This window comes from Narcine bancroftii, chromosome 3, assembly GCF_036971445.1.
Source record: "Narcine bancroftii isolate sNarBan1 chromosome 3, sNarBan1.hap1, whole genome shotgun sequence".
Classification (NCBI taxonomy): domain Eukaryota; kingdom Metazoa; phylum Chordata; class Chondrichthyes; order Torpediniformes; family Narcinidae; genus Narcine; species Narcine bancroftii.
In genome coordinates, this window is record NC_091471.1 from 334,687,766 (window position 1) to 334,714,353 (window position 26,588).

General features: G+C 45.9%; 1 protein-coding gene across 1 annotated transcript in view; it reads right to left on the reverse strand.

The window, feature by feature from the left end:
• The window catches only part of rsad1 (radical S-adenosyl methionine domain containing 1), a 48,449-nt gene extending 23,889 nt beyond the window's left edge, over nucleotides 1-24,560 (reverse strand). Inside the window, exons 1-4 of the mRNA XM_069929383.1 lie at nucleotides 24,350-24,560; nucleotides 8,940-9,073; nucleotides 4,712-4,916; nucleotides 1,208-1,573 (exon numbers count right to left, since the gene is read on the reverse strand). Of these exons, the coding sequence (XP_069785484.1) occupies nucleotides 1,208-1,573; nucleotides 4,712-4,916; nucleotides 8,940-9,073; nucleotides 24,350-24,481 (837 nt within the window). The 5' untranslated portion in view covers nucleotides 24,482-24,560. The remainder of the gene's footprint in view (nucleotides 1-1,207; nucleotides 1,574-4,711; nucleotides 4,917-8,939; nucleotides 9,074-24,349) is intronic.
• Nucleotides 24,561-26,588: the final 2,028 nt, after the last annotated feature.

Genomic DNA, 26,588 nt, shown 5'->3' on the forward strand with positions numbered 1-26,588 from the left:
ATGAGAGGACATGGGTTAAGGTAAAATGTTTAAAGTGAGCATCACCGGCACATCTTCATATAGAGAGTGGTGAGATGAACTACCAGGTGAAGTTCGGAATGTGAGCTCAATTTGATGTTTAAGAAAAATTTGGATAGGTACATGGGTGGGAGGGGCTATTGTCTGGGTGCAAATCAATGGGACTCAAAAGAAAAATGGCATGGACTAGATGGGCTGAAGGGCCTATTTCTATGCTGTAGTGCTGTATGGTTCTATGAATGTGCAATCCCATTACACATTTATTCTTCATCAGGAGGGCCTCAGGGCCCTCCGTTTCTTTCTTGAATAGAGCTGTTCAGTCACCCTCGACTAACATTCTCCTCTGCTTGAGGGAACTTGTCCTCACACTGAACAATTCCTTCAACTCTTCCCATTTTTTCTAGACCCAGGGTGTAGCCATGGGCATATGACATGACTGTCATATGGTGACCAAAACTACACATAATATTCCAAATTTGGCTTCACCAATGCCTTGAACAACATCACCATAACATCCCAACTCCTACGCTTAATATTTTGATTTACTAAAACTAATGTGCCAAAGCTCTTTATGACCTTATTAACCTGTGACGCCATTTTTTGGGAATTATATTTTCAGATCTACACACCCCTCAGTACCCTACCATTTCTGCTGTATGTCTTCCCAAAGTGCTACACCTCACGCTTGTCCTCATTAAATTCCATCTGCCATTTTGCAGTCCATTTTACCAGTTGTTCCAAATCCCACTACAATTTTTGAAAGCCTTCCTCGCTTTCCACTGTATCCCCAAACTTTGACTGTCCTCAGCCACACCAACCTTTTGTAGGGAGTGTGAACCATTCCCTGTTCCAACTGTACTCAAGTCCCACTGTCAAACTCTTCCTCTGCGACATTGATGACTGCATTGGTGTTTTAGTCTCTCCCCAATTTCTTCCTCCTGTTTTCTCCCCCCTTGATATACTTGATATCTTCCCTTTTTTTAAAAAAAGTCTCGATAAAGGGTCCTGCTCGACACATTCAATGACCACTTTGCTCCATGGATACTATTGATTGCTTCTTGTTGTTAGCTGGAGAATTGCATCTTGTCAGTTTACTGACAGGACACAATCACAGCTCATAAAAGTGAAGTGCAAGTGTGGAGCGTACCACCCCCTCCAAAGCCCGGTCTCACCTGCTGCCTTCTCTTACAATTTTAGCAAAATTTGACACTTCATACTGACGGAACCCTGCCTTTTCCAGAATATTTCTTGCTGCATGATACATCTTTGCCACCACTTCTTGTTCAGGCATGCTCAGAATCTTCTCTTGGACCTGTTTGAAAAGAGCTGTTCCCCTCTCCAATGTCAGCTGATAAAGAGACACGTGATGGTCACAAAGAGTTAGAATCTCCTCCAGCTCTTCTACCCATGATTCCAAGCTCTGTCCTGGACGCCCAAATATTATGTCAACAGACGTGCAACCAGGAAAAAGTTTCCTGGCTTCCTCCAGACTCCAGAGTGCTTCCCGGACTGTGTGATCTCTTCCCAAAATCTTCAAATCGTCATTTCGTAAAGCCTGTGATTAAATTGGCCAAGAGTGTGGAATTAGACAACAGAGCAGGGAGATGGATTAATTAGAACACAAGAAGCAGCAGGAAGAGGTCATCTACCAAGTTTGTTATGCCTTTTAACAAGGTCATGGCTGATCTTTTACCTTATTGCTGTTTACCTGCACTACCCTTTATCCCTCAATTCTCTAATACTCAGTAACCTACTGAGTTTTGAATGGATTACATGACTGTCCATCTGCTCCTTGAAACTCCCCATAGCCCTACAATTCATTATGTATCATCTAAAGTAGTTCACCTCACAATTAAATTTCATCTACCTTTGCTCTGCCCATCCAACCAACTTTCATGTTGTCTGCAAACTTACTATTCAAACTTTCAAATATATGTAACAAACAGTGAGGAAACCAGCACCAATTCCTGTTGTACACCACTGGTCACAGGCTTTTAATACAACTCTCCATCATCACCCTCAGCCAGTAACTACCAAGCCCATTTAAGATCCAAAGTGCCTTAGATTCTATGCTCTTTAACTCTTTGGGAAAGTTGCTCTTTGTTAAAATCCTTACTGAGATCTGTGGAGACTGCATCATTTGCACAATCTAATGTCTCTTCAAAAAATTTAATTAAAAGAAATGTCTCTGTCTAACAAAGCAAATCCATCTATGACCAATTCCTGTCTTTCTAAATGTGCACAAGGCCTGTAATTACCAGGCTTATTCCTGCTACTCTCAGTAAAAAATACACATTTGCTGCCCTCCAGTCAGTTGGCACCTCAGCTATGGCCAATAAAGATCACAAAATCTCTGTCAAGGCTCGAACAGTCTCCTCCCTTACCTCCCATGGAAGCCAGGAATACATCTCATCAGGTCCTAGGCTCTGGGTTAAAGTGATGAGAAATTATTTCACTGAATGAGTGTGGGAATTTGGAACAAACTGCCTGAAAGAATGATGGAGGCTGAAGTCCTAATTATATTTAAAATGTAGTTGAAGAGCCGAAACCGGTTTTGTATAAAAGCAAGGTGTCCATCGTGGACATCCTTTTGTATGATGCTGTACCCAGAATTAAGTTCAATATTTCAATCCAGTCATGACAACTATTTGGGTAAAGTCCTCACTTTTGTACTCTAGACCTCATGAAATAACGCAAAGCACCTCCTGTGTTTTTATAATGCAGTGAGAATGTTACTTCTCAAGATGAGTGGAGATGATTTATCAAATTGTTTTATCAAACGTGCCAATCTTTTGCAGTAAATGACATTAATTTTATTTATATAATCTGTCTGTGGTACTTTTACTACAATCCCAGACAAATATCTCACCCACCTCCATCAACATTGTGCTGGCTAAAAATACCAATTCAAGATAAGTACAAGAGGTAAACAGTAAATGTTCATTCTGCTTGGGGATAACCTTGTCACTCTGTGCAGCTTTTTTGAATACAGGTTAGCAGTGGGAATTCTCAAACCTTCGAGTTTATTATCATCCAACTGTACCTATACAACCAGACGAAACAGCATTTCCCTGAACCACTGTGCACACAAAAATACATAGCACATAATAATCTCATATATAGTATAAAGATACAATTTCAAATAAATATTTTGGAATTATTTACTCGGTTACAGGATATTTTTTAAATCAATCTTACAGCATGTGGGAAGAAGCAATTTCTCAGCCTGCAGTCTTTATTTTGAAGCTCCTGTACCTCCTTCCTGATCATAGTAGGGCCAAAGATACTGTGTGATGGATATATAGGGTCTTTCAGTCATTCTTTGAGCCCCATTTATGCAATTCTTGGTGAATGACATCAATAGTGGAAAGGAGACCCCAGTGACCTTCTCGGCTATTTTGATGACCCTCTGTACTGATTCCCAGCCTGATGCTTTGCAGCTACCGTACCATGCAATGATGCAGCCAGATAGGACAGTCTCAATTGTGCTCTTGTAAAATGTTGTCAAGATTGGGGAGAGGGAGGAAGGTGTAGCCTTTCCCTCCTTAAATTCCTTAGGAAGTGTAGGGTGCTGCTGAGCCTTCATGACTAATGAAGTATTCTGGGCTAAGATAGGACATCCATTATATGCATACCAAGAAACTTAGTGCTCCCACAACAGAGTCATTAATGTATTGTGGAGAGTGAAGAATCTTCTGATACTGCCCCACTGGTCCACCCTACGTTCTGAGGTTAGAAGTCCATGATAACACTATAACTTCCTTCAGGATGCAACCTATTTGGATCTGTTATCTCTTCCACCACAAATCTTTTAAAGTCCTCTTCATACATCTTTACCCTTCGCTATTTCACTATAGCTTCCCATTTTTCTGCTGTGGTGGAGGATACAAGGTGCTCATTGAGCACCACATCCACAAGATTCCCAACTTTACTAGTTTTGTGTTCATAAATATCCTTTTAGTTCTTTCTAATGTTAGTCACTATTTTAGTTTCCTACCTTCTTCTAGCCGTGTCACAGGCAACCTTTGTTTTACTTTAATTCTGTAATTTTACTCATCCACGCTTCGGATCCCTTCCCCTCAAAGGAAGATGGCCAGTCCCTGATCAAACTATTGTCTATTGTTCAACTAATGCCAAGACTGTTTTTCACAATATGTCATCTATCACGGTGCTGCTCAGTAGCATCTAAAGCCAAATTTGTGCATTTTTGTTCCAAGCCATCAAAGAATGAATTGGATTTACAAGCTGTCTGACCTTGCCTATTTCTGTTATCTGCCTTTCCTGATCCTTGGTACACCTTTATTATTTGATACTGATCCCCAATTACGTTAGTTTCCATCCTTCACAAGTTGTCCTTCCCGTGAAGACTGTCCTGCTTAGGTGTATCTGCCTACCCTGAATGGTGCTGGACAGAACACTCCACCCTTTTCCATTTCTCCAACTACTCATTCCCAAAGCGATCTAAATGTTCAGATATCACGTGTGGCAATTTGAGTTCCTGCTCTTTAATTTTGTATATAGCTTCTAAAACAATGATCTCTCAATTTCAACCCTTTCCTTCTTGTCATTGGTTACCCCATAACTTCAAACCACTCGCAGGAACAAGGCACCCTTGAATCAAAGGTCAGCAATTTCAGAAGAAAGGAGAAATTCTGAACAAGTCCACACCATCTCTGTTCAGACATACCCTCACCTGGACCCCAAGGGAGATCCTTGTCACTCCAGCTTGCTTAAATTCAGCCAGCTTGGGCGTTGAGACTGATGTGGGATTGGCCTCCAAGCTGACTTCTATGTCGTGTCGGATGTGACTTGCTCTGGCAACTGTTTCTAAAATGCTAGCAATGGTGGCTGGCTTGGCTAGGCTTGGTGTTCCACCGCCAAAGAACACAGAAGTGATCCTGAAAGCAAACCACAGTGAATGTGTCAGCAATGCTAGCTGGAACTCCCAAACACTACCCAGATTCCCCAACCACCTCCCTACAAGGATTAGTACCACTCTGGTACCCACCCACTACAAACACTACCATATCACTTACCAATACACATTCCATCCTGGGACTGCCAGTCACTCCCTCCCAGCACTGCCAGCTCACTCCATCCACACACATACACTCGGTTCTACAGGCCCATCCTCCTGAATCAGTTTCACTCACTACTTCATCCCAGCACTAACACCTTCTTAACATGGATTAACATGTGCAATAACATCTCATATTCTGCATTGATTTAGTGTTGACAATGGCATGAAACCCCTCAAGATGTCTCACAAAAGATGTTGAATAAACAAATATTTATTTTTTGACATTGAATTTTATATTTAGATGTTCAGCATGGTAAAAGGTCCTTCTGGCCCATGAGTTTATGCATCCCAAATATATCCATGTGACCAATTTACCTTCTAATCTGTACATCTTTGGTATGTAGGAGGAAATTGAAGCACCCAGAGGAAACCCATGCAGACACAGGGGAGAAGGTACAAACTCCTTGCAGAGAGCGTTGGATTCAAACTTAGGTCACTGCCACTTGTAACAGCATTGCACTAACCGTGAATATTAAGCACAAAAAAAGATATCGAGTGTGAGGTCCAAAAGCTTGATCCCCAAGCTATTTTCATTTGGGTTGTTAAATACAAAAGCAGGAGAGGTGGAGAGGCAGGGAATTCCAGAGCTTAGAGCTTAAGGCCAAGCCAACTGAAGGAATGGCTTCCCATGGTGGACCAAGCAATTTCACGAATGCTCAGTATTAGATAATATAGATAACAGGGAAGTTACAGGACTACAGGAAGATACAGGTCCAAAGGAAGTTACTGAGGAAGGTTAGAAAAATCATACCAAGAATTCTGAAACTGAGATAGAGCCATAGAGAGATGCAGCAGAATGATTCCTAGAATAGGAGGATTGTTCCATGAGAGATTAATTAAACTGTTTCTATACTGGCTAGATGAGTGAAAAATTACTTCACTGAAGCAATAAAATAAAAATGTCTTGGCACTATGGATGCAGGATTATGTAGCCCCCCCCCCAGAAGGGATTGCTAAAACTCAGGGTTAGCATCTCAAATACAAAAATGAGAATATTTAATCATTGGAATTAATTGGGTCAATTGGGAATATTCAAGGAAGAGATCATTAAACTTATGGGAGTTAAGGGAACCAAATGAATTGGAGTTACTGTAGGTAAAGGCCTGGGGCCTGGCCAAGTGTATCCTAGGACATTGTGGGAAGCCAAGGAAGAACTTGGGTCCCTGGTAGAGATATCATCATCGTTAGCCATGATGAGGTACCATATGTCTGGAAGATGGCTAATGTAGTGCTGTAGCCCTGCTAAAGGCAAAGCTGCTGAAATAAATGCTGTTCATACCAAGCAAGTAAACCAGTAACTGCCATTTATTCAAACCACGTGCGTTCTTTTTTAGGAGAAGCGACAGGCTCACAGGAGTAATGTCATAATGCTGCTGTGAGGCCTGGCTGTTCCCTTGGCCACGCGCTCCTAGAGCCTGGAACTTCTGCACGGTGGGGGGAAAGCCCCTGTGCTCTGCCGCTCTGGCTGTTCGCTACGGCGATTTGGCCCATTGTGTGCGGGGTTGACCCGGCCTGCTACAGTGCCTTTATTTAAGGAAAGCTGAAAGGGCAAGCTAGACTAACATTAGTGTTACTGGATGGGATTCTGAGGGACACAATCTATCTGCTTTGTGTGTGAGAAATCGTATATCACAAATTTAACTGAGTTTTTTTTAAAGAGGTAACAGAGTGGATTGATAAAGGGCAGTGTGGTAGACTTTGTCTACTTGAAAATACCTTTGACAACTTTCCACATTGTGGGCTGATCCAGAAGGTTAGTTTACATCACAGGCAAAACCCTCCCCACTATCAAGAACATCTACAGGGAACACTGCGTTGGAGAGCAATAGGAATCATCAAGGATCCACACCACCCAGCGCGCGCTGTTCTCACTACTGCCATCAGGAAAGAGGTCTAGGTGCCACAAGATTCACACCACTAGGTTCAGGAAGAGCTGCTACCCCTCCACCATCAGACTCTTCAATAACAAACTCAATAAGGGACTCATTTAAGGACTCTTATTTGTGCACTTCATTGATATTTAAAAAATTCTCTCTGTACTGCAGTCAGTTTGCTTACATTCGTTATCTGCTGCTGTGTACATTTTTTTGCAATACCAGTAAGTGGTAATTCTGTCTCGCCTGCAGAAAAAAGAACTTCAGGCTTGTATTTGATGTCATGTGTATACTCCGACAATAAATCTGAATCTACGCGGTAGTCTGGGTGAACTATTCAATTAGAAGCAAAATTAGCTTGGTGAAAGGAGTCAGAGGGTGGTAGAGGAGGGTTGTTTTTCTGGTGGGAAACCTGTGATTGTGGTGTGCTGCAGAGATTAATACTGGGTCCACTGTTGTTTGTCATATAGTATATATTAACAATTTGGATGAGAATATAGGTGACATGGTTTGTAAATTTGTGGATGATATCAAAATTGGTGGACAATGAAGAAGGTTATCGGAGACTGAAAAAGGATCCAGATCAATTGGGAAAGTGCACTAAGGAATAGCAGATGGAATTTAAATAAGACAAGTGTGAGGTGATGGATGTTGGGAAGCTAAACCAGGATAGGTCAATGAATGAGAGGGCCTTGAGAGTGTTGTTGAACACAGATATCCAGAGGTACAATTACATAGTTTTCCGAAAGTGGTGACACAGGTGAACATAGGGGCAGAGAAAGTGAACGGTACGCTTGCCTTCATGAGTCGGACACTGAGACATTGAGTACAGGAGTTATGATGTCATGTTGTAACTACCCAAGATGTTGATAAGACTGCCTGCTACAATAGCTGCAAAAAAGATTCACAAGGAGGTTGCTAGGACTGGAGGACTTGAGTTATGAGGTGAGATTGGACAAGCCAGGACTGTTTTCCCTGGTATGCAAGAGACAGAGGGATTACCTTAGAGAGCTACATGAAAACTTGAGGGGGAACAGACAGGTGGATGGTCTCATGGTAGGGGGGTCTAAAATTAGAGGGTGTGGGTTGAAGGTGAGAGGGGAAAGATTCAAAAGCAACCCGAGGGGGGGTGTGTTTTCATAAAGAAAATGCTGGGTATGTGGAATGAGCTGCTGGAGGAAGGTTTAGAGCAGTGGTTCCCAATCTTTTTCTTCCCACTATAAGTACTGTAATCCCTAGGCCACAGGTGCTCTGTGATCAGTCAGGGATTGCTTAAGGTGGGATGTGGGTGGAAAGAAAAAGGTTGAAAACCACTGTTCTAAATCGTCCCTCATTGACTCGTTATGTGCAGGGTTTCCAAACTCCAAAGGAAATGGGCCAATGACAATTTTTCTCAAGCAAAATAGTTCAGTAACAATTGGGTCTTGAGCAGTGATTCTCAACCTTCCCTTCCCACTCACATCCCACCTTAAGCAATCACAGAGTACCGATGGCATAGGGATTACTTAAAGTGAAATGTGAGTGGAAAGAAAAAAAGTTGAGAACCACTGGTCTAGAGGCAGGTACAATTGCAGCATTTACAACATTTCAACAGGTATATGGATAGGAATGGGTTAAAGGGATATGGGCCAAATGTAGACAATAGGAACAGTTCAGAAGAGCATTTTAGTCAGTGTGGACAAATTGGGTCAAAGGGTTTGTTTCCATGCTGCAAAACACTTCTGAAAATGAAGCAAGATAAAAGCAACGACTACAATTTTACTGAAAAATGTGGTAGAAAATGTGGAGCCTGAATGGTCTACTTCAACATCAATTCCTAATAATTTTATTAATGTTAACTGAACTATAGTAACACCCTCTCAAACAGATTTTCTTGCACATAATTTCATCTTCTCAAACTTCCACATTCCTCTTTGTTCTGTTCTGCAAGTCTCTTCTGGCTGAAATCAAGTCCCATGTTAACTTACTCCTTCACTTGGCTGTCACGGAGCAGGGTTTGTGTCTCCTGTACAAGACTATCCCTCATGGCACTGTGATCAACATTGAGGGTGATGTACTTATTGAAGTTACAGTATGTACATCTCTTCTTGCAGAATGGCCACTGTAAACCAGAAACATTAATTACATTAAAGTTTAGTGAGGTATTGCGGCTGGACACATTTCCCGCAGCTATAGTCCCCCAGGGACACGGGAAGGGTCCCAATTTCCCACACCTTGCAGGATGAGCAAATCTCTGCCTTGACTGTCGTTCCACTGCACAGAACGAAGCTGCACTTGCTTGTTCTTTACTTATCCTCCACTTAGCCCTATTGCCAAACCCCTGCACTTAACCCAGTCATAGCCCTTCCACCTCATCACTGTCAATTCTAAAATGGTCTCACCTCTATACCTGCTCTGCTTTTATTGGCTTTCATGCCTCTGAAGAGACAATCACAATTGAGCTTTATCTCCTCCAAGCACCATTTTTTTTTAAAAAAAGTTTCCCATTACTAAGGTCTTGCTCCTCCTCCTCCTCCAAGAAAGTTTATACAAGATTCACATGAAGAGCAGGGCACTGAAAGTCTGTTCGAGTGAGTGTACACAAAACCATGACAGGAAGATTGGATGAGTGCAAAGAGCAGGGGAATCAGTCACCAAAGGTGGTTATGGTTAAGGGGAAGAGATTTAACAGGAACCTGAGGGCTAATTTGTTTTAAAAAGTGGTGGTGAGTGTTCAAGTTTATTTATCATCCAAATGTACAAGTACAACCAAAGAAACAGCATTTTCCTGTCCTCGCTGCAACACACATACAGAAATAACACACATGCAGACAAACAATACACATGCACAGTACATATATACAAATATTTAAATTAAAAAATTATTGTTAAATAAATAGTAGAGTCACAAAGGGTTTGTATGAGCAGTTCATCAGTCGCACAGCCTGTGGGGAAACCGTTTCTCATTCTGGCTCTGATACTCCTGTATCTCTTTCCCAATGAGAGTAGCTGGAAGATGCGATGTGTGGGGTGATAGGGACCCTCGCTGATTTTATGAGCCCTCTTTAGACAATGATCTCTATAAATCATTTCAATTGTGGGAGGTGGGGGGAACGGATGGAGAACCCAGCCACTCATGGTCCTGTGGATTGACTTCTGATCTGTTGCTCCACAGCAATCATACCACAGTGTGATGCAGCCACCCAGCATGTCCTCAATGAGCTCCTGTAGAATGTTGACATAATGGTGGCCGGGAACCTTGCCCACCTCAGTCTTCTCAGAAAGTGCAGTTGCTGTTGCGCCTTCCTGACAAGCGAGGAAATGCTGTGATTCCAGGAAAGGTCACTTCTTCAGTGGACTCCGAGGAACGGTGCTCTCTACCCTCTCCACTATCAGGCTATTAATGTGTAGTGGAAGGTGGTTGTACCTAGTCCTCCTGAACTCTACAATCATCTCCTTCATCTTCTCCATGTTGAGACTCAGGTTGTTATTCTTGCACGATTTCATGAGACTTTCCACCTCTTCTCTGTGGTGTGACATTGTTGTCACTGAGGAAGCGGCCAGAGGAGGTAGATGAGGCAGGTCCTTTTAGACATACAACATAGTAACAGGACCTTTCACCCCACGATTCCATGCCATCTAATTTACACCAAATTAACCTACAACCTTGTATGTTTTGAACAGTGGGAGGAAACCAGAACCCCCAGGGAAAACCCAAGCAGACACGGGAAGAAATACAAACTCCTTACAGGCAGTGTGGGATTCGAACCCCAGCCCCAATCCCTGGCACTGTAAATGCATTGCACTAACTGCTACACCAACAGTGCCATCCTACTGCAATGTTTAAGAAACATTTGGGTAGATACAAGGATAGGATGGGTTTAGAGGGATTATGAACTGAACATCGGCAGGTGGGACTTGTGCGGGTGGAACATTTTGCTTGCCCTGGCTGTTGGGCTCTATGTCTCTGTGCCAATGCAGCGAGTATTTGGAGCTTAACAAATCTCTGGATACCCCCCGTTTTGATCATAATAATCAGGTTCAATAGCAAACTTCAGAAGCAGCACTTTTACTTGGAATGAGTGAGAAGAATAAATGATCTTCATAGGTTGTGCATCCTTATGGGTGAGCTGGACCTTTCAGAGGTGATGTCAGGAAGTACTTCTTCCCACAAAGAATGGAATATTGTGAGAAGTCTGGGGGTCTTTACATGAGAATTATAAATTTGTACTGAGTAATGTCATCAAAGGGGAAATATAGAAGGATGAAGAATTCAATCTCTTTTGTGTTTCTACCGACATTAATCTGAAAGGTCTGGGCATCTTTGCGCTTTGATCAATTGTCAGCATTAAATGCACGTTAAATTAGAGATCCATGGGATGGTAGTGTTTTAGAAACACGCTAACCATAAACACCAGGTTCATTTTCATCATTGTGTGTTATAGTCTAAATGTGTAAAAGTATCATTTTTTGAGTTTCAGCTTGAATTAGGTGCTCCACACTGTCAAAATGCAATGAATGTAATCTAAACACACGGCCTGATAGGATACTTGACCAAAGTACACTGGTACCTCTTTTAACACTTAGGCATACTTAGAAACTTGAGTACCAATTAAATTGGTTCCACGTGAGGACTCTCGTGTTATGATCCCACTGGCTACGCACCAACAATGCAAAATGCTTCATAAGCTGAGGAGAAGAACACAGCCCATGTTTGGCAAGCCAGAAGACTGGCAAGTTTTGATAATTTAACTTTTGTTTTCTGTTCACAGAAGTATTTTCTCTCTGTGCAAAGAAAATTATAGCAGATAAATGTTCTGCAGGGGACCACTTTCAATAGCTCGATTATTCAGGTTGGCTGAATAATGTACAAGTCAGCTTTGCTTTAGAATGTTGAGAATTGGGAGAGGGGAAAGAAGGCAAGATGAATGGAATAACAAATCCCAGCTGTCTGGTGGTATCAATGAAGGAATTAAAGATCACATGTTCTGGCCTAAATGCAGATGCCTGAGAGCACTAGAGGAATATTGGGGTGGGCTAAAGTGGTTTTCAGTCCTCCAGCAATATTGATATATCGGTACACCATTATCTGTAATTGTCACTGGCTCGGTCACAATCAGGCGGCATGGTTAGCGTTGGCAGTTACAGCACCAGTGACCCGGGTTCAAATCCAGCTGTCTTTAAGGAGTCTGTACATTCTCCCCGCCTGTGTGGGTTTTCCCTGGATGCTCAGTTTTCTCACTCTCTTCAAAACGTACAGGGTTCTAGGTGAATTAGGCGTAATTGGACTGCATGGGCTCATGGATCAGAAGGGCTTGTAACCATGCTGTATGGCTAATTTAAAAAAAAATTAATAGAGTACAAAATCAATGTATCCAATCTAATGAAGACCTGATTTAAGTCCATCTCCACCGAATGAGCGGTGATTGACACACAATGATCAATGCCTGGTTGAGGCTGACACAGTCCAACCTATTCAGGGCTCTGTTCTGATAGTTAGACAGAAACAGATACGCAGTCATGAAAAGAAACAGAGGACAAAGGTAAAAGAGCAGGTAGGAACATTCACAGATATCTTCAACTGTGCTCTCCCAACAAGCTGAAGTAGTCACTTGCTTTCAGAAGGCCACTATAATCCCAGTGCTGAAGAACATAGTGAGGCCCTGAATGACTATCATCTGATGGCTTTGACATCCACCTTCAAGAAGTGCTTTGAGAGGCTTGTCATGTCTCACATTAACTGAAGCCTTCCAGTCACCATCGATCCACTCTAGGTCATCTCTCTGGCCTTACTACACTGAGCTATGGATCACCAGGACACTAGTATTTATCAACTATAGCTTCACATTCCACACAAAAGTGCCAAACAAACTCATTCCCAAATCAATTCAGTTAGCCTCAGCATCCCTCTCCAATTGGATCAGTGAGGATTGGTGACGGCACCTCCTCCAAAATGATCCTCAACACTGTGACAATGTAAGACTATGTGCTCAAGCACTTCCTATACACCCTTAACTACACAGAACAATGCTGCACAGTACAGGCCCTTCAGCCCATGATATTGTTCTGACCAATATAAACTTACTCCACAACATTCTAGCCCTTCTTTACCTCACACCAAAGCTTCTCTGAAGCCTCAAATGCTCATAAATCATATCCCTCTCCAAAGCTCCTATATCCTTCCTGCAATGAAGCAGCAGAACTGAACGCGATACTCCATGTGTGGTCTAACCAGTTTTATAGAGCTGCAACATTACATCATGGCTCAATGATTGAGCAAACCCCCAACGAATGAAGGCAAACACACCATATGCCTTCTTAACCACCATGTCAACCTGCTTGGTAACCTTGAGGTCCCCAAGATCTCTCTGTTCCTCCACACTGTTAAGAATAGTGCCATTAACCACATACTTTGCCTTCAAAGTCGATCTTTGATCAACTCTGCATCTTGTCTATATCCTATTTTAACTTATGACCTAACACTAACAACACCTCCAACCTTTATATCTGTAAACTTACTGATCCAACTCTCATCTTCTTCATCCAAGTCATTTATAAAAAAACACCAAGAGCAGAGGTCCCAGAACAAATCCCTGTGGGATGCACTAGTCATCAACCTCTCGGCAGAATACATTCCAGCTACTACTACCCTGTGCTTTCCTCATGCAAGTCAATTCTGAATCCAAACAGCTAAGTTTCCTTGGCTCATGACTTTCTGATGGGGCCTACCATGGGGAACCATATACAACACATCCACTGCTTTACCTTCATCAATTTCCTTTGGTTTCTCCTCAAAAAACTCAATTAGTCTTGTGAGGCATGACCTGCTTTTCACAAAGTCTTCTGAAAGCAAATGACTACTTCAGCTTGTTGGGAGAGCGCAGTTGAAGATATTCTTGATAAGGCTATGCTTCTTTAAATACTTTCAAGGTCATGAAGTTGAGAATGGTTTGAAGCTAACTATTGATGAGCCAAGATAGTTTTTTTTTAATTGTTTTTTTATTTTTCACACTGTGAACCATATCAACCAAAATATATACAAACACTTCTCATTAAATATACACAGTGGCATTTTCTCCCTTTTTCCCCCCTTCCCACCCTCCTCCAAAACCAATAAATATTCAACATATACAATAAAACCATAAAACAATGTCTTCACACAATGAAAAATAAACAAGAAAAATGCATCATCTACTTTTACACACTGAATTAAGTAGTTTTGTCTTATCATTTTAGGGGGTGGAGGTCCTAGGCAAGCCCTCTCTGTTATGTTCCATGTATGTTTCCTAAATTTGTTCAAATAATGTGACTTTATTTTTTTAATTATATGTTATTTTTTCCAATGGAATATATTTATTCATTTCCATGTACAATTGCTGTATTCTCAGGCTCTCTTCCATTTTCCAAGTTGACATTATACATTTTTTTGCTACTGCTAAGGCTATCATAATAAATCTTTTTTGAGGCCTAATTCTTTACTTCTTATGTTACTTAGAAGAAAGATCTCTGGATTTTTTGGTATGTTATTTTTTGTGATTTTATTTAATATCTGAATTAGATCTTCCCAAAACATAGTCGCTTTCGTACATGCCCAAATTGCATGTATTGTTCCCATTCATACAGCGAAAACATCTATTTGATAATGTTGGATCCCATTCTTTTAACTTTTGAGGCGTGATATATGCCCTGTGTAACCAATTATACTGTATCAAGCGTAACCTTGTATTTATTGTATTCTTCATAGTTCCAGAACATAACTTTTCCCATGTTTCATTTTTTATCTTTATGTTTAAATCCTTTTCCCACTTTTATTTAGGTTTATAGCTTATTTCATAATTTTCCTTATTTTGCAGCTTAATGTACATGTTCGTTATAAATCTTTTAATTATCATTGTGTCTGTAATCACATATTCAAAGCTGCTTCCTTCTGGTAATCTCAAACTGTTTCTCAATTTATCCTTTAAATAAGCTTTCAGTTGATGATATGCAAACATTGTACCATGAGTTATTCCATATTTGACCTTCAACTGTTCAAATGTTAATAAATTATTTCCCAAAAAACAATTTTCTATTCTTTTGATTCCTTTTCTCTCCCATTCTCTAAAGGAAAGGTTATCTATCTTAAAGGGATTAGTGGGTTTTGTGTCAATAACAATTTTGGTATTTGGTAATTTGTTTTTTTTTCCTTTCTAAGTGGATCTTCTTCCATATATTAAGTAAATTATGCAATACTGGTGAGCTTTTATATTGCACCAGCCTTTCATCGCACTTATAAAATATATGTTCCGGTAACTTCTCCCCCATTTAATCTAGTTCTATCTTAGTTCAGTCTGGTTTTTCCCTTGTCTGGTAAAAATCTGATCAATACCTTAATTGTGCGGCTCTATAATAATTTTTAAAGTTTGGTAACTGCAAACCACCTATCTGTTACTTTATCTAACGCTACCCTCGTTTTCCCTCTTTTCCACAAGAATTTCCTTATTATTCTCTTTAGTTCCTGAAAGAATTTCTCTGTTTAGGGAATTGGCAACGATTGAAATAAGTATTGTATCCTTGGGAAGACATTCATTTTAATGCAATTTACCCTCCTTATCAACGTTAGCGGTAATTCTTTCCAATGTTCTAAGTCTTCCTGCAATTTCTTTATTAGTGGCTGATAATTTAGTTTGTACAAGTGGCTTAAGTTATTACCTAACCTGATCCCTAGGTATCGGATTGCTTGTGGTTGCCATTTAAATGGTGATTTTTTAAAAAATTCTGCATAGTCCGCATTACTCATTGGCATCACTTCACTTTTATTTGCATTGATCTTATACCCTGATATTTCTCCATACTCCTTCAATTTCTTATGTAATTCTTTTATTGATATTTCTGGTTCTGTTAGGTCATGATGATGTCATCTGCAAATAAGCTGATTTTATACTCCTTCTCCTTTATTTTTATCCCTTTTATTTTATTTTCTGTTCTTATCAGTTCTGCCAGTGGTTCTATTGCTAAGGCGAACAATGAGGGGGATAATGGACATCCCTGTCTAGTTGACCTACTTAATTTAAAGTGACTCAATACATATCCATTTACTGCTGCCTTCGCCAATGGTCCATTATACAATGCTTTAATCCAGTGGTTCACAAACTTTTACTTTCCACTCACATACCACTTTAAATATTCCCCATGGCGTAAGTGTTCTGTGATTAGTAAGTGATTGCTTAAGGTGGTATGTGAGAAGAAAGGGAAGGTTGAGAATCACTGCTCTAGATCCAATTATTACTGAAATATTTTGCTTGAGAAAAATTGTCATTGGCCCATTTCCTTTGGAGTTATGTAACTGTGCACATACGAATTAATTTGGAATGATAAAAACAGTGGTTTTCAAACTTTTTCTTTCCACCCACATACCACCTTAAGCAATCCCTTATTAATCACAGAACACATGGCATAGGGAATACTTAAAGTGGTATGTGAGTGGAAAGTAAAAGGTTGGGAACCACTGCTTTAATCCAATTAATATATTTTTCTGGTAGATTAAACCTCTGTAAAACTTTAAATAAATAGTTTCACTCTACTCCGTCAAAGGCTTTTTCTGCATCTAAAGCAACAGCCATTGTTGGCTTCTTATTTCCTTGAACTAGATTAATAAGTTTACAGACTTTAATAAGTTGTTCGTCTTTTCTTAATAAATCCAGTTTGATCTTGTTTTACTATTTTTGGTACACAATCGGCCAATCTGTTTGCTAATAATTTCGCTATTAAGTAGAGATATTGGTCTATATGATGTTGGTGTTAATGGATCCTTCCCTGTCTTTGATATTACTGTAATTATTGCTGTCTTACATGAATCTGGCAACTTTTGTGTTTCTTCTACCTGGTTCATTACTTCCAGGAGAGGAGGAATTAATAACTCTTTAATAATTCCTTAAAGTTTTCATTAATCTCTATTGGGTTATATGTAATTTGTTTGTCCTTTTTCCTTGATGCCAGTATCGTTCTTTTAGCTTGTTCTGTTTTAAGTTGCCAGGCTAATATTTCATGTGTTTTTTTCTCCAAGTTTGTAATACTTTTGCTTTGTTTTTATTATGTTCTTCTCCACTTTGTTCGTTTGTAATGTTTTGTATTTTTTTTTGTCTGCCAATTCTCTCTTTTTCGTTATATCATCCCTTTTTACTAGTTCCTTTTCTGTACTTACTATCTCCCTTTCGAAATGCTCTATTTTCCAATTGTACTCCTTTTTCCTCTTAGTTACATAACTTATTATCTGTCCTCTAATGAAGGCTTTCATTGCGTCCCATAATATAAATTTGTCTTTCACTGATTCCGTGTTTATTTCAAAATATGTTTTAATTTGGCGTTCAATAAACTCTCTAAATTCCTGCCTTTTAAGTAGCATGGAGTATAACCTCCATCTATATGTTCTTGGTGGGAAATCCTCCAGTTGTATTGCTAATAACAGGGCTGAATGATCAGATTTATACTCAGTTTTCCTAACTCTCCCTTGAATATGGGCTGACAACAAAAACATATCAATCCTTGAGTATGTTTTATGCCTTCTCGAATAATATGAATATTCCTTCTCACTTGGGTGTTGCCTCCTCCATATATCCATAAGTTTAATTTCCTGCATTGATTTAACCATAACTTTATTCTTTTTGCTGGTCTTTTGTCCAGTTTTATCCAACATTGGATCCAAATTAAGGTTAAAATCCCCTCCTATCAATATATTTCCTTGTGTATCTATAATCTTCAAAAAAATATCCTACATAAACTTTTGATCCTCCTCATTAGGTGCATAAATATTGAACAAATTCCAAAATTCTGAGTATATCTGACACTTTATCATTGCATATCTCCCTGCTGGATCTATTACTTCCTCCTCTATTTTGATTGGTACATTTTTGTTAACTAGTATGGCTACACCTCTAGCTTTTGAATTATATGATGCTGCCACTACGTGTCCTACCCAGTCTCTCTTTAATTTGTTATGTTCCACTTCAGTTAGATGCGTTTCCTGCACAAATGTTATATCTAATTTTTCTTTATTTGATAAATTTAATAGCCTCTTCCTTTTAATTTGGTTATGTATTCCATTAATGTTTATAGTCATATAGTTCAACGTGGCTATCTTATATCTTGTTTACACCTCATTTCCGCTTCCTCACCACCTCCATTCCCCTTTTCTTCCCTCAGTTTTCCCTTTTTAAATTCTATGGCAACACATTTAAAACATAAAATAATCCAACAATGCCCACACCCGATATTACTTAACTCCAAATGCCCCCCCCCCCCCACCCTGAGTTGCCCCTTATCCATTGCTGGGCAACCACAACTCCCCTTTCCATTTGGATTGCGATCTTGCTCGCAAGCGTCAACTGATTTCGCAATGATAGTTATTCTCTCCCCCCAACCCCCCCCAGAAAACACTTTTTTCTTTACACATATAACAAAGCTCTCCCTTTTTTCCCCCCTTACTTCCTTCCTTCCCCTCTCTTTTCCCTCTTTAGTTCTTTACATATACATTGTTTTTACATCTTTATCACCTTTCTTCATTCTTATTACATCTCTTCATCTCTCCTTCAGTCCTGCAAATGCTCTGCAAATTCTTGTGTTTCCTCCGGATCCGAGAACAATCTGTTTTGCTCCCTGGGTATAAATATTTTAAGCACGGCTGGATGTCTTAACATGAGTTTATAACCTTTTTTCCATAGGATCGATTTTGCTGTATTTAGCTCCTTCCTCTTCTTTAAGAGTTCAAAACTTATGTCTGGGTAAAAAAATATTTTTTGACCTTTGTATTCCAATGGTTCATTATCTTCTCTAATTTTATTTCTTGCCCGCTCCAGTATATTTTCTCTTGTCATATATCTCAAAAATTTTACTAAGATGGATCTTGGTTTTTGATGTGTCTGTGGTTTCGGAGCTAGTGTTCTGTGTGCCCTTTCTATTTCCATTCCTTCCTGCATTTCTGTCATTCCCAGGACCTTCGGGATCCTTTCTTTTATAAATTCCTTCATATCTGTGCCTTCTTCATCTTCCTTTAGGCCCACTATTTTATGTCGTTTTGCCTACTATAATTTTCCAACATATCAATTTTCTGGGCTAACTCTTGTCTCTTTAATTTTTTTATCACTTTCTTCAAATTTTCCTCAAGTCGTTTACTTCCATTTCTACAGCCGTTTCTCGTTCTTCCACATTTTCTACTCTTTTCCCTATTTCTGTCATGACTAGTTCTAATCTTTGCATTTTATCTTCTGTTCTTTTCATTTTTCCTTGCTGGGCCCCCTCTTGCTGGGCCCCCTCTTGCTGGGCCCCCTCTTGCTGGGCCCCCTCTTGCTGGGCCCCCTCTTGCTGGGCCCCCTCTTGCTGGGCCCCCTCTTGCTGGGCCCCCTCTTGCTGGGCCCCCTCTTGCTGGGCCCCCTCTTGCTGGGCCCCCTCTTGCTGGGCCCCCTCTTGCTGGGCCCCCTCTTGCTGGGCCCCCTCTTGCTGGGCCCCCTCTTGCTGGGCCCCCTCTTGCTGGGCCCCCTCTTGCTGGGCCCCCTCTTGCTGGGCCCCCTCTTGCTGGGCCCCCTCTTGCTGGGCCCCCTCTTGCTGGGCCCCCTCTTGCTGGGCCCCCTCTTGCTGGGCCCCCTCTTGCTGGGCCCCCTCTTGCTGGGCCCCCTCTTGCTGGGCCCCCTCTTGCTGGGCCCCCTCTTGCTGGGCCCCCTCTTGCTGGGCCCCCTCTTGCTGGGCCCCCTCTTGCTGGGCCCCCTCTTGCTGGGCCCCCTCTTGCTGGGCCCCCTCTTGCTGGGCCCCCTCTTGCTGGGCCCCCTCTTGCTGGGCCCCCTCTTGCTGGGCCCCCTCTTGCTGGGCCCCCTCTTGCTGGGCCCCCTCTTGCTGGGCCCCCTCTTGCTGGGCCCCCTCTTGCTGGGCCCCCTCTTGCTGGGCCCCCTCTTGCTGGGCCCCCTCTTGCTGGGCCCCCTCTTGCTGGGCCCCCTCTTGCTGGGCCCCCTCTTGCTGGGCCCCCTCTTGCTGGGCCCCCTCTTGCTGGGCCCCCTCTTGCTGGGCCCCCTCTTGCTGGGCCCCCTCTTGCTGGGCCCCCTCTTGCTGGGCCCCCTCTTGCTGGGCCCCCTCTTGCTGGGCCCCCTCTTGCTGGGCCCCCTCTTGCTGGGCCCCCTCTTGCTGGGCCCCCTCTTGCTGGGCCCCCTCTTGCTGGGCCCCCTCTTGCTGGGCCCCCTCTTGCTGGGCCCCCTCTTGCTGGGCCCCCTCTTGCTGGGCCCCCTCTTGCTGGGCCCCCTCTTGCTGGGCCCCCTCTTGCTGGGCCCCCTCTTGCTGGGCCCCCTCTTGCTGGGCCCCCTCTTGCTGGGCCCCCTCTTGCTGGGCCCCCTCTTGCTGGGCCCCCTCTTGCTGGGCCCCCTCTTGCTGGGCCCCCTCTTGCTGGGCCCCCTCTTGCTGGGCCCCCTCTTGCTGGGCCCCCTCTTGCTGGGCCCCCTCTTGCTGGGCCCCCTCTTGCTGGGCCCCCTCTTGCTGGGCCCCCTCTTGCTGGGCCCCCTCTTGCTGGGCCCCCTCTTGCTGGGCCCCCTCTTGCTGGGCCCCCTCTTGCTGGGCCCCCTCTTGCTGGGCCCCCTCTTGCTGGGCCCCCTCTTGCTGGGCCCCCTCTTGCTGGGCCCCCTCTTGCTGGGCCCCCTCTTGCTGGGCCCCCTCTTGCTGGGCCCCCTCTTGCTGGGCCCCCTCTTGCTGGGCCCCCTCTTGCTGGGCCCCCTCTTGCTGGGCCCCCTCTTGCTGGGCCCCCTCTTGCTGGGCCCCCTCTTGCTGGGCCCCCTCTTGCTGGGCCCCCTCTTGCTGGGCCCCCTCTTGCTGGGCCCCCTCTTGCTGGGCCCCCTCTTGCTGGGCCCCCTCTTGCTGGGCCCCCTCTTGCTGGGCCCCCTCTTGCTGGGCCCCCTCTTGCTGGGCCCCCTCTTGCTGGGCCCCCTCTTGCTGGGCCCCCTCTTGCTGGGCCCCCTCTTGCTGGGCCCCCTCTTGCTGGGCCCCCTCTTGCTGGGCCCCCTCTTGCTGGGCCCCCTCTTGCTGGGCCCCCTCTTGCTGGGCCCCCTCTTGCTGGGCCCCCTCTTGCTGGGCCCCCTCTTGCTGGGCCCCCTCTTGCTGGGCCCCCTCTTGCTGGGCCCCCTCTTGCTGGGCCCCCTCTTGCTGGGCCCCCTCTTGCTGGGCCCCCTCTTGCTGGGCCCCCTCTTGCTGGGCCCCCTCTTGCTGGGCCCCCTCTTGCTGGGCCCCCTCTTGCTGGGCCCCCTCTTGCTGGGCCCCCTCTTGCTGGGCCCCCTCTTGCTGGGCCCCCTCTTGCTGGGCCCCCTCTTGCTGGGCCCCCTCTTGCTGGGCCCCCTCTTGCTGGGCCCCCTCTTGCTGGGCCCCCTCTTGCTGGGCCCCCTCTTGCTGGGCCCCCTCTTGCTGGGCCCCCTCTTGCTGGGCCCCCTCTTGCTGGGCCCCCTCTTGCTGGGCCCCCTCTTGCTGGGCCCCCTCTTGCTGGGCCCCCTCTTGCTGGGCCCCCTCTTGCTGGGCCCCCTCTTGCTGGGCCCCCTCTTGCTGGGCCCCCTCTTGCTGGGCCCCCTCTTGCTGTTGGTCCTCCCCTTCTGTGCTGCTCATCTGTCGGTCCGCCTGCTGCTGCTCCTCTTGTCATTCACATCGGCTTTCTTCCTCGCCTGGTACCTCACTCCCTCTCCTGCCGCCTTCCTCATCTTCCAGCGGAGACCCCTGGTGTCAGGCGTCCCTCAGCTGGTCGCGCTGTCGTTGACCGCTCCTCGGTTGAGCCCCCCTTCCATTGGTGTTTTCTTTTACCTTTGACTTTGCACTGCTCGTGTGCGACTCCTCACGCATGCGCAGTTGTGCACTTTTGTTTGGCTCAGAGAGCCATTTTTTCAGTCCACCGATCAGGGGATCGCAACTCCGCAGGGCCGACACCAACCTCGGAGAACGGACGTTCTTCGCCACCACGGCTCCCTGTTCCTTTGTGCAGGTAAGGCCTTCTTCCTTTTCCGGTGACTTTTCCTTCTTTTCCCGTTGTTTTTATTTTTTCCTTCCTGCCATCTTCTTCCTCTTCTCTGCAAATTTATCTTCTATTTCTTATATTTTTTGTTTGTTGAATTTTGTCTTTACTTTTTTTCTGGAGAAGGCTGGTTTTACCCGACCGGCCACGACTCCATCATGCGACTCCTCCCGTGAGCCAAGATAGTTGAAGAATCTGGCAACATTATAAAGGTACAGGGTAGAAGTTGGTGCGGCTCTTCGCATAACACTGTTAGTGCTAGCAACCCAGGTTCAAATCTGGCACTGTCTGTAAGGGGTTTGTACATTCTCCTTGTAACAGTGTGGGTTTCCTCCAGGGTGCTCTGGTTTCCTCCCACATTTCAAAGATATATGGGATTAGAAGATTAATTGGTCACATGGTTGTATTTGGATGGCATGGACTGGTGGATCAGAGGAGTCTGTTACTGTAATACATCTCTAAATTAAAAGTAAAGATGTTTACCACCTTAGGTTCAGGTATAGCACCAAATAGAGTACTCTGAACAGAGCAGACAGAGTTGCACAAGAATGAACTAGATGGTTTGAACAACAATCTGTTAGCTTTGCAGTCACCATTAGAATTCCAGACATAATTCATCTATAGAAGGAAATTCATGCCTCCTAATCGCTGGACTTGGTCTCTGGAGCTTGGATTAAAAACACATGAAATGCTGGAGGAACTCAGTCGGTCTTTCACCTTTGCAAACTCCCACCTTGGCTCTGAGAACACATGGAGTTCTCTTCCTCCACCCTCTTTCTTCCCAACCCTCCCCTTCCTCGGACCCTCCCTACATTTCATCTCCTGATCCACCTCTTCCTGACACCCTCCACCCCACTGAACGTCCTCCCTAACCATTCCCTCTGACCTCCTCCTCCTGGAGACTGAACACTGTCCTCAGTAGAGGCCTCACTTTCCCACACCTCATTGAATTCCACGCACATGATGATGTTGAACTTTTCCTTTCTCGGCTCTTGTCTCCAAGCCTATTTCCACAACCACATTTCTCAACCCCCCCCCCACCCCACCACCACGCACACACACATCCCATCTCCTCCTTTAAACCTTCTTCCTCCTCCTGGACACTTCGTTCCAGCCTTCTGCCTGCTCTGGACTATTACAGTTCCAGCTGCAGCTGTGATATCAACCATATCGACTTCAATACTCCTCTCACTGGTGTCATCTGGTGAACTGCCCTCTATCAGACCAAAGCCAGAAGACAACTCTGAGACCACCTCTTACTGACCCCTCCAACAGGACCCCATCAAAACTCATCAAACCACTGAATCATGCACCTTCTCTGAACTCATCACTTCCAGTCACCACCACAGCATGGCCTCCAACCTTATTGATTCCCAACCACACTCTGCCCAGTTTTACCTCTTACCCAAGATCTATAAACTCAATTGACCTGGCAGACCCATTGCGTACGCGTACTCCTGCCCCACCAAACTTGTATCCACTTACCTTGACTCTGTTTTGACCCCCCTGGTCCAGTTCTCTCCCACCTACATCTATGACACTTCACAGGCCCTCCATCACTTCAACAACTTCCAGTTCCTGAACTCAATTGCCTCATGTTTACCAGTTTTTAACATATATATAAATGCTGAAAGACTAGTTGAGTTCCTCCAACATTCAGGTGTGTTTTTACTACAATCACAGCATCTACAGACTTTCACTATGGAAATTGGTTTAACAGCTAACTGATGCTACACCATGAAGCCTGGTCATTTACAACACCCTCACCTCCCATCTCAATACCTCAAACCACCCCCAAGATAACACACCCTAAACTTCAACCCAACACCCAACAAGTCATACTCATCCTTAGCATCCTATGCCCTGATCCCAGCACAACATGCCCTGTCCCAACACAGCCCAGCCCCAACTCCTCATACCACACACTTTATCCCCACTCCCAATCCTCACGCCACCATGACACCAAACACCTCACCCCAACCCCAACACCACAACAACCCAGCACCTCCTCAACACCTGAGCCCGTCCCCAGTGCCTCAGCCCTGCCCCCACACCCCATACCTCTCCCCCAACACCCCAGCCCTGCCCCCACACCCCATACCTCTCCCCCAACACCCCAGCCCTTCCCCCACACCTCTCCCCAACACCCCAGCCCTGCCCCCCACACACCATACCTCTCCCTCAACATCCCAGCCCTGCCCCCACACCCCATACCTCTCCCCCAACACCCCAGCCCTTCCCCCACACCTCTCCGTCAACACACCAGACCTGCCCCCACACCTCTTCCCAACACCCCATACCCTGCCCCAACACCTCAGCCCTGCCCCCAACACCTCACACCCAGCCCCCCAACACCTCTGCCCCACGCAACAGCCTAACACTCTGTGCACTCACATGAATGTACAGGGCCGCCCGGTGTGAAGCTCTGCTGGTCTCCAATGCCGGGCGGATCGGCGACCGCAAAGAACACCGATGTCGGGCCGGCGCGGACAGCAGGTACAACGCGGTTCTACCGAACGGCCACATCTGCGGGCAGCCCTGACGTCGGGCCTTCCTCCCTGGTTCTGCTCGCGCTGCCGCCCCCTGCTGCCCGGCGAGCGCCTGCGCTGCCGCCCCCTGCTGCCCGGCGAGCGCCTGCGCTGCCGCCCCCTGCTGCCCGGCGAGCGCCTGCGCTGCCGCCCCCTGCTGCCCGGCGAGCGCCTGCGCTGCCGCCCCCTGCTGCCCGGCGAGCGCCTGCGCTGCCGCCCCCTGCTGCCCGGCGAGCGCCTGCGCTGCCGCCCCCTGCTGCCCGGCGAGCGCCTGCGCTGCCGCCCCCTGCTGCCCGGCGAGCGCCTGCGCTGCCGCCCCCTGCTGCCCGGCGAGCGCCTGCGCTGCCGCCCCCTGCTGCCCGGCGAGCGCCTGCGCTGCCGCCCCCTGCTGCCCGGCGAGCGCCTGCGCTGCCGCCCCCTGCTGCCCGGCGAGCGCCTGCGCTGCCGCCCCCTGCTGCCCGGCGAGCGCCTGCGCTGCCGCCCCCTGCTGCCCGGCGAGCGCCTGCGCTGCCGCCCCCAAGAAAGGGGTGTGATGGAGAACGTATCAAGGAGGGGGAGGGTCTGGACGTGAGGATCAGGTTATGAAGTGGGGGGGACGGTATTGGGTGATGGAAGTGATGGGGATGAATGGGTCACGCATCATCCATGGTAAGTCAAGGGTAACCAACATTTCAGCCTGAAGAAAAGACTGGGATGGAGGGGCAGGGGTGGACAGGTAAGAGGTTCTAGGTGGGTACAGGTGGGAGGGTTAGAAGAGACAAAAGGTTGGAAACCCTGTCAGAGGAGAGGAGAGGAGAGGGGAGCTGGAGGACAGGAGACAGGGAAAGATTTGGGGCAGTGGCATAGCTAGGGGAGCCTCCCGCCACCACCACCCCTCCAAAAATATGCTCCCCTTGCACCCCCACCCCGAGCTACGCCGCCGGCTGCCATAAGCCCAGGCAATCCTTCCTCGGCAGTTCTGGACGAAGCACCAGGGCTTCAGCCGCCCGTCGGGGATGCGGCAGAAGTTGTGATCGCCCAAACCTTTGTTCTGGAACCTCTCAACGAATCTGGGGACGGCAGGCACCTGGGGCCCGACTCGGTGGAGCAGAGCGGGCGCCGCGGGGAGGCCGCCACCGGGCAGGTTGTAGGGGGATGGGCAGTGCCAATGTGCCACCCTCCAGGGCTGTGGAGCAGAGCTGCGGCGACCACGAAGCTGCCATGGTTCTCCTGGTGAGTGCTGTCTGCCCGCATCCATCGCCTGACCTCACGGACCATGGCAGGGGCGGCTCTCTGCGCGATCAACCCCACATTCAATTAACTAAAAACCCCGTAAGGTGCGTGTATATATTGGGTGGGGTGGGGGTGGGGGTGTTAACATGTAACACGTGACTTATGCATCCATTCTGGCTCTGGCAATGGGAGTGAGGGGGACATGTGAGATGGGATTGAGCCCAAAATCAGCGACGGGTCTGGACCTCAAGCTCTCCCTCCACAGAATGGCCGAGGTGAGGGTTCAGAGTCGGGGCGTCGAGCGCTCCGGTGGACCAAGGGAGGGTTTGGATTCTGAAGTTGGGCCATGGGGAGCTCTGGTGTGCAGTAGGCCGAGGGATGATTTGGAGTCTGGCATCGTGAGCTCCAGTATGTGGTAGGCTGATACTAATTTAAATTCCAAATAACAATTATGAACTTCCTTTAAAACTGTATCCTATTAAGTCCATGTGTCTTGATGTTAAATACAAAATAAATATGTATAATGAATTTAAAATTATAAAATGTTTCAGTGTGAAAAGGTATGGAGCCCATTATAGAATACTGAGGTGGCTTTCCCACGCAACAGGCTAACCAACTCGCAGAGTCGCGGACAAGTCCGCGGCAGATCTGACTGTGAGAGCTCTGGGTGCGGGGCAAGCCCGCAGCCTGGTGGCTGATGTCATAAAGGTCCCGGGTGTCACAAATGTCATTGGGTTCCGAGGGAGTGGTTCCCTTGCTGGCGAAAGTCGAGGCCATACGTCAGTTTGCCAGGCCCAGTGCAGTCAAAGACCTACAGGAGTTTGTGGGCATGATCAACTTTTACCATGTCAGCGGCCCAAATCATGCGACCCTCATTTGCCCTAATAGCCAGC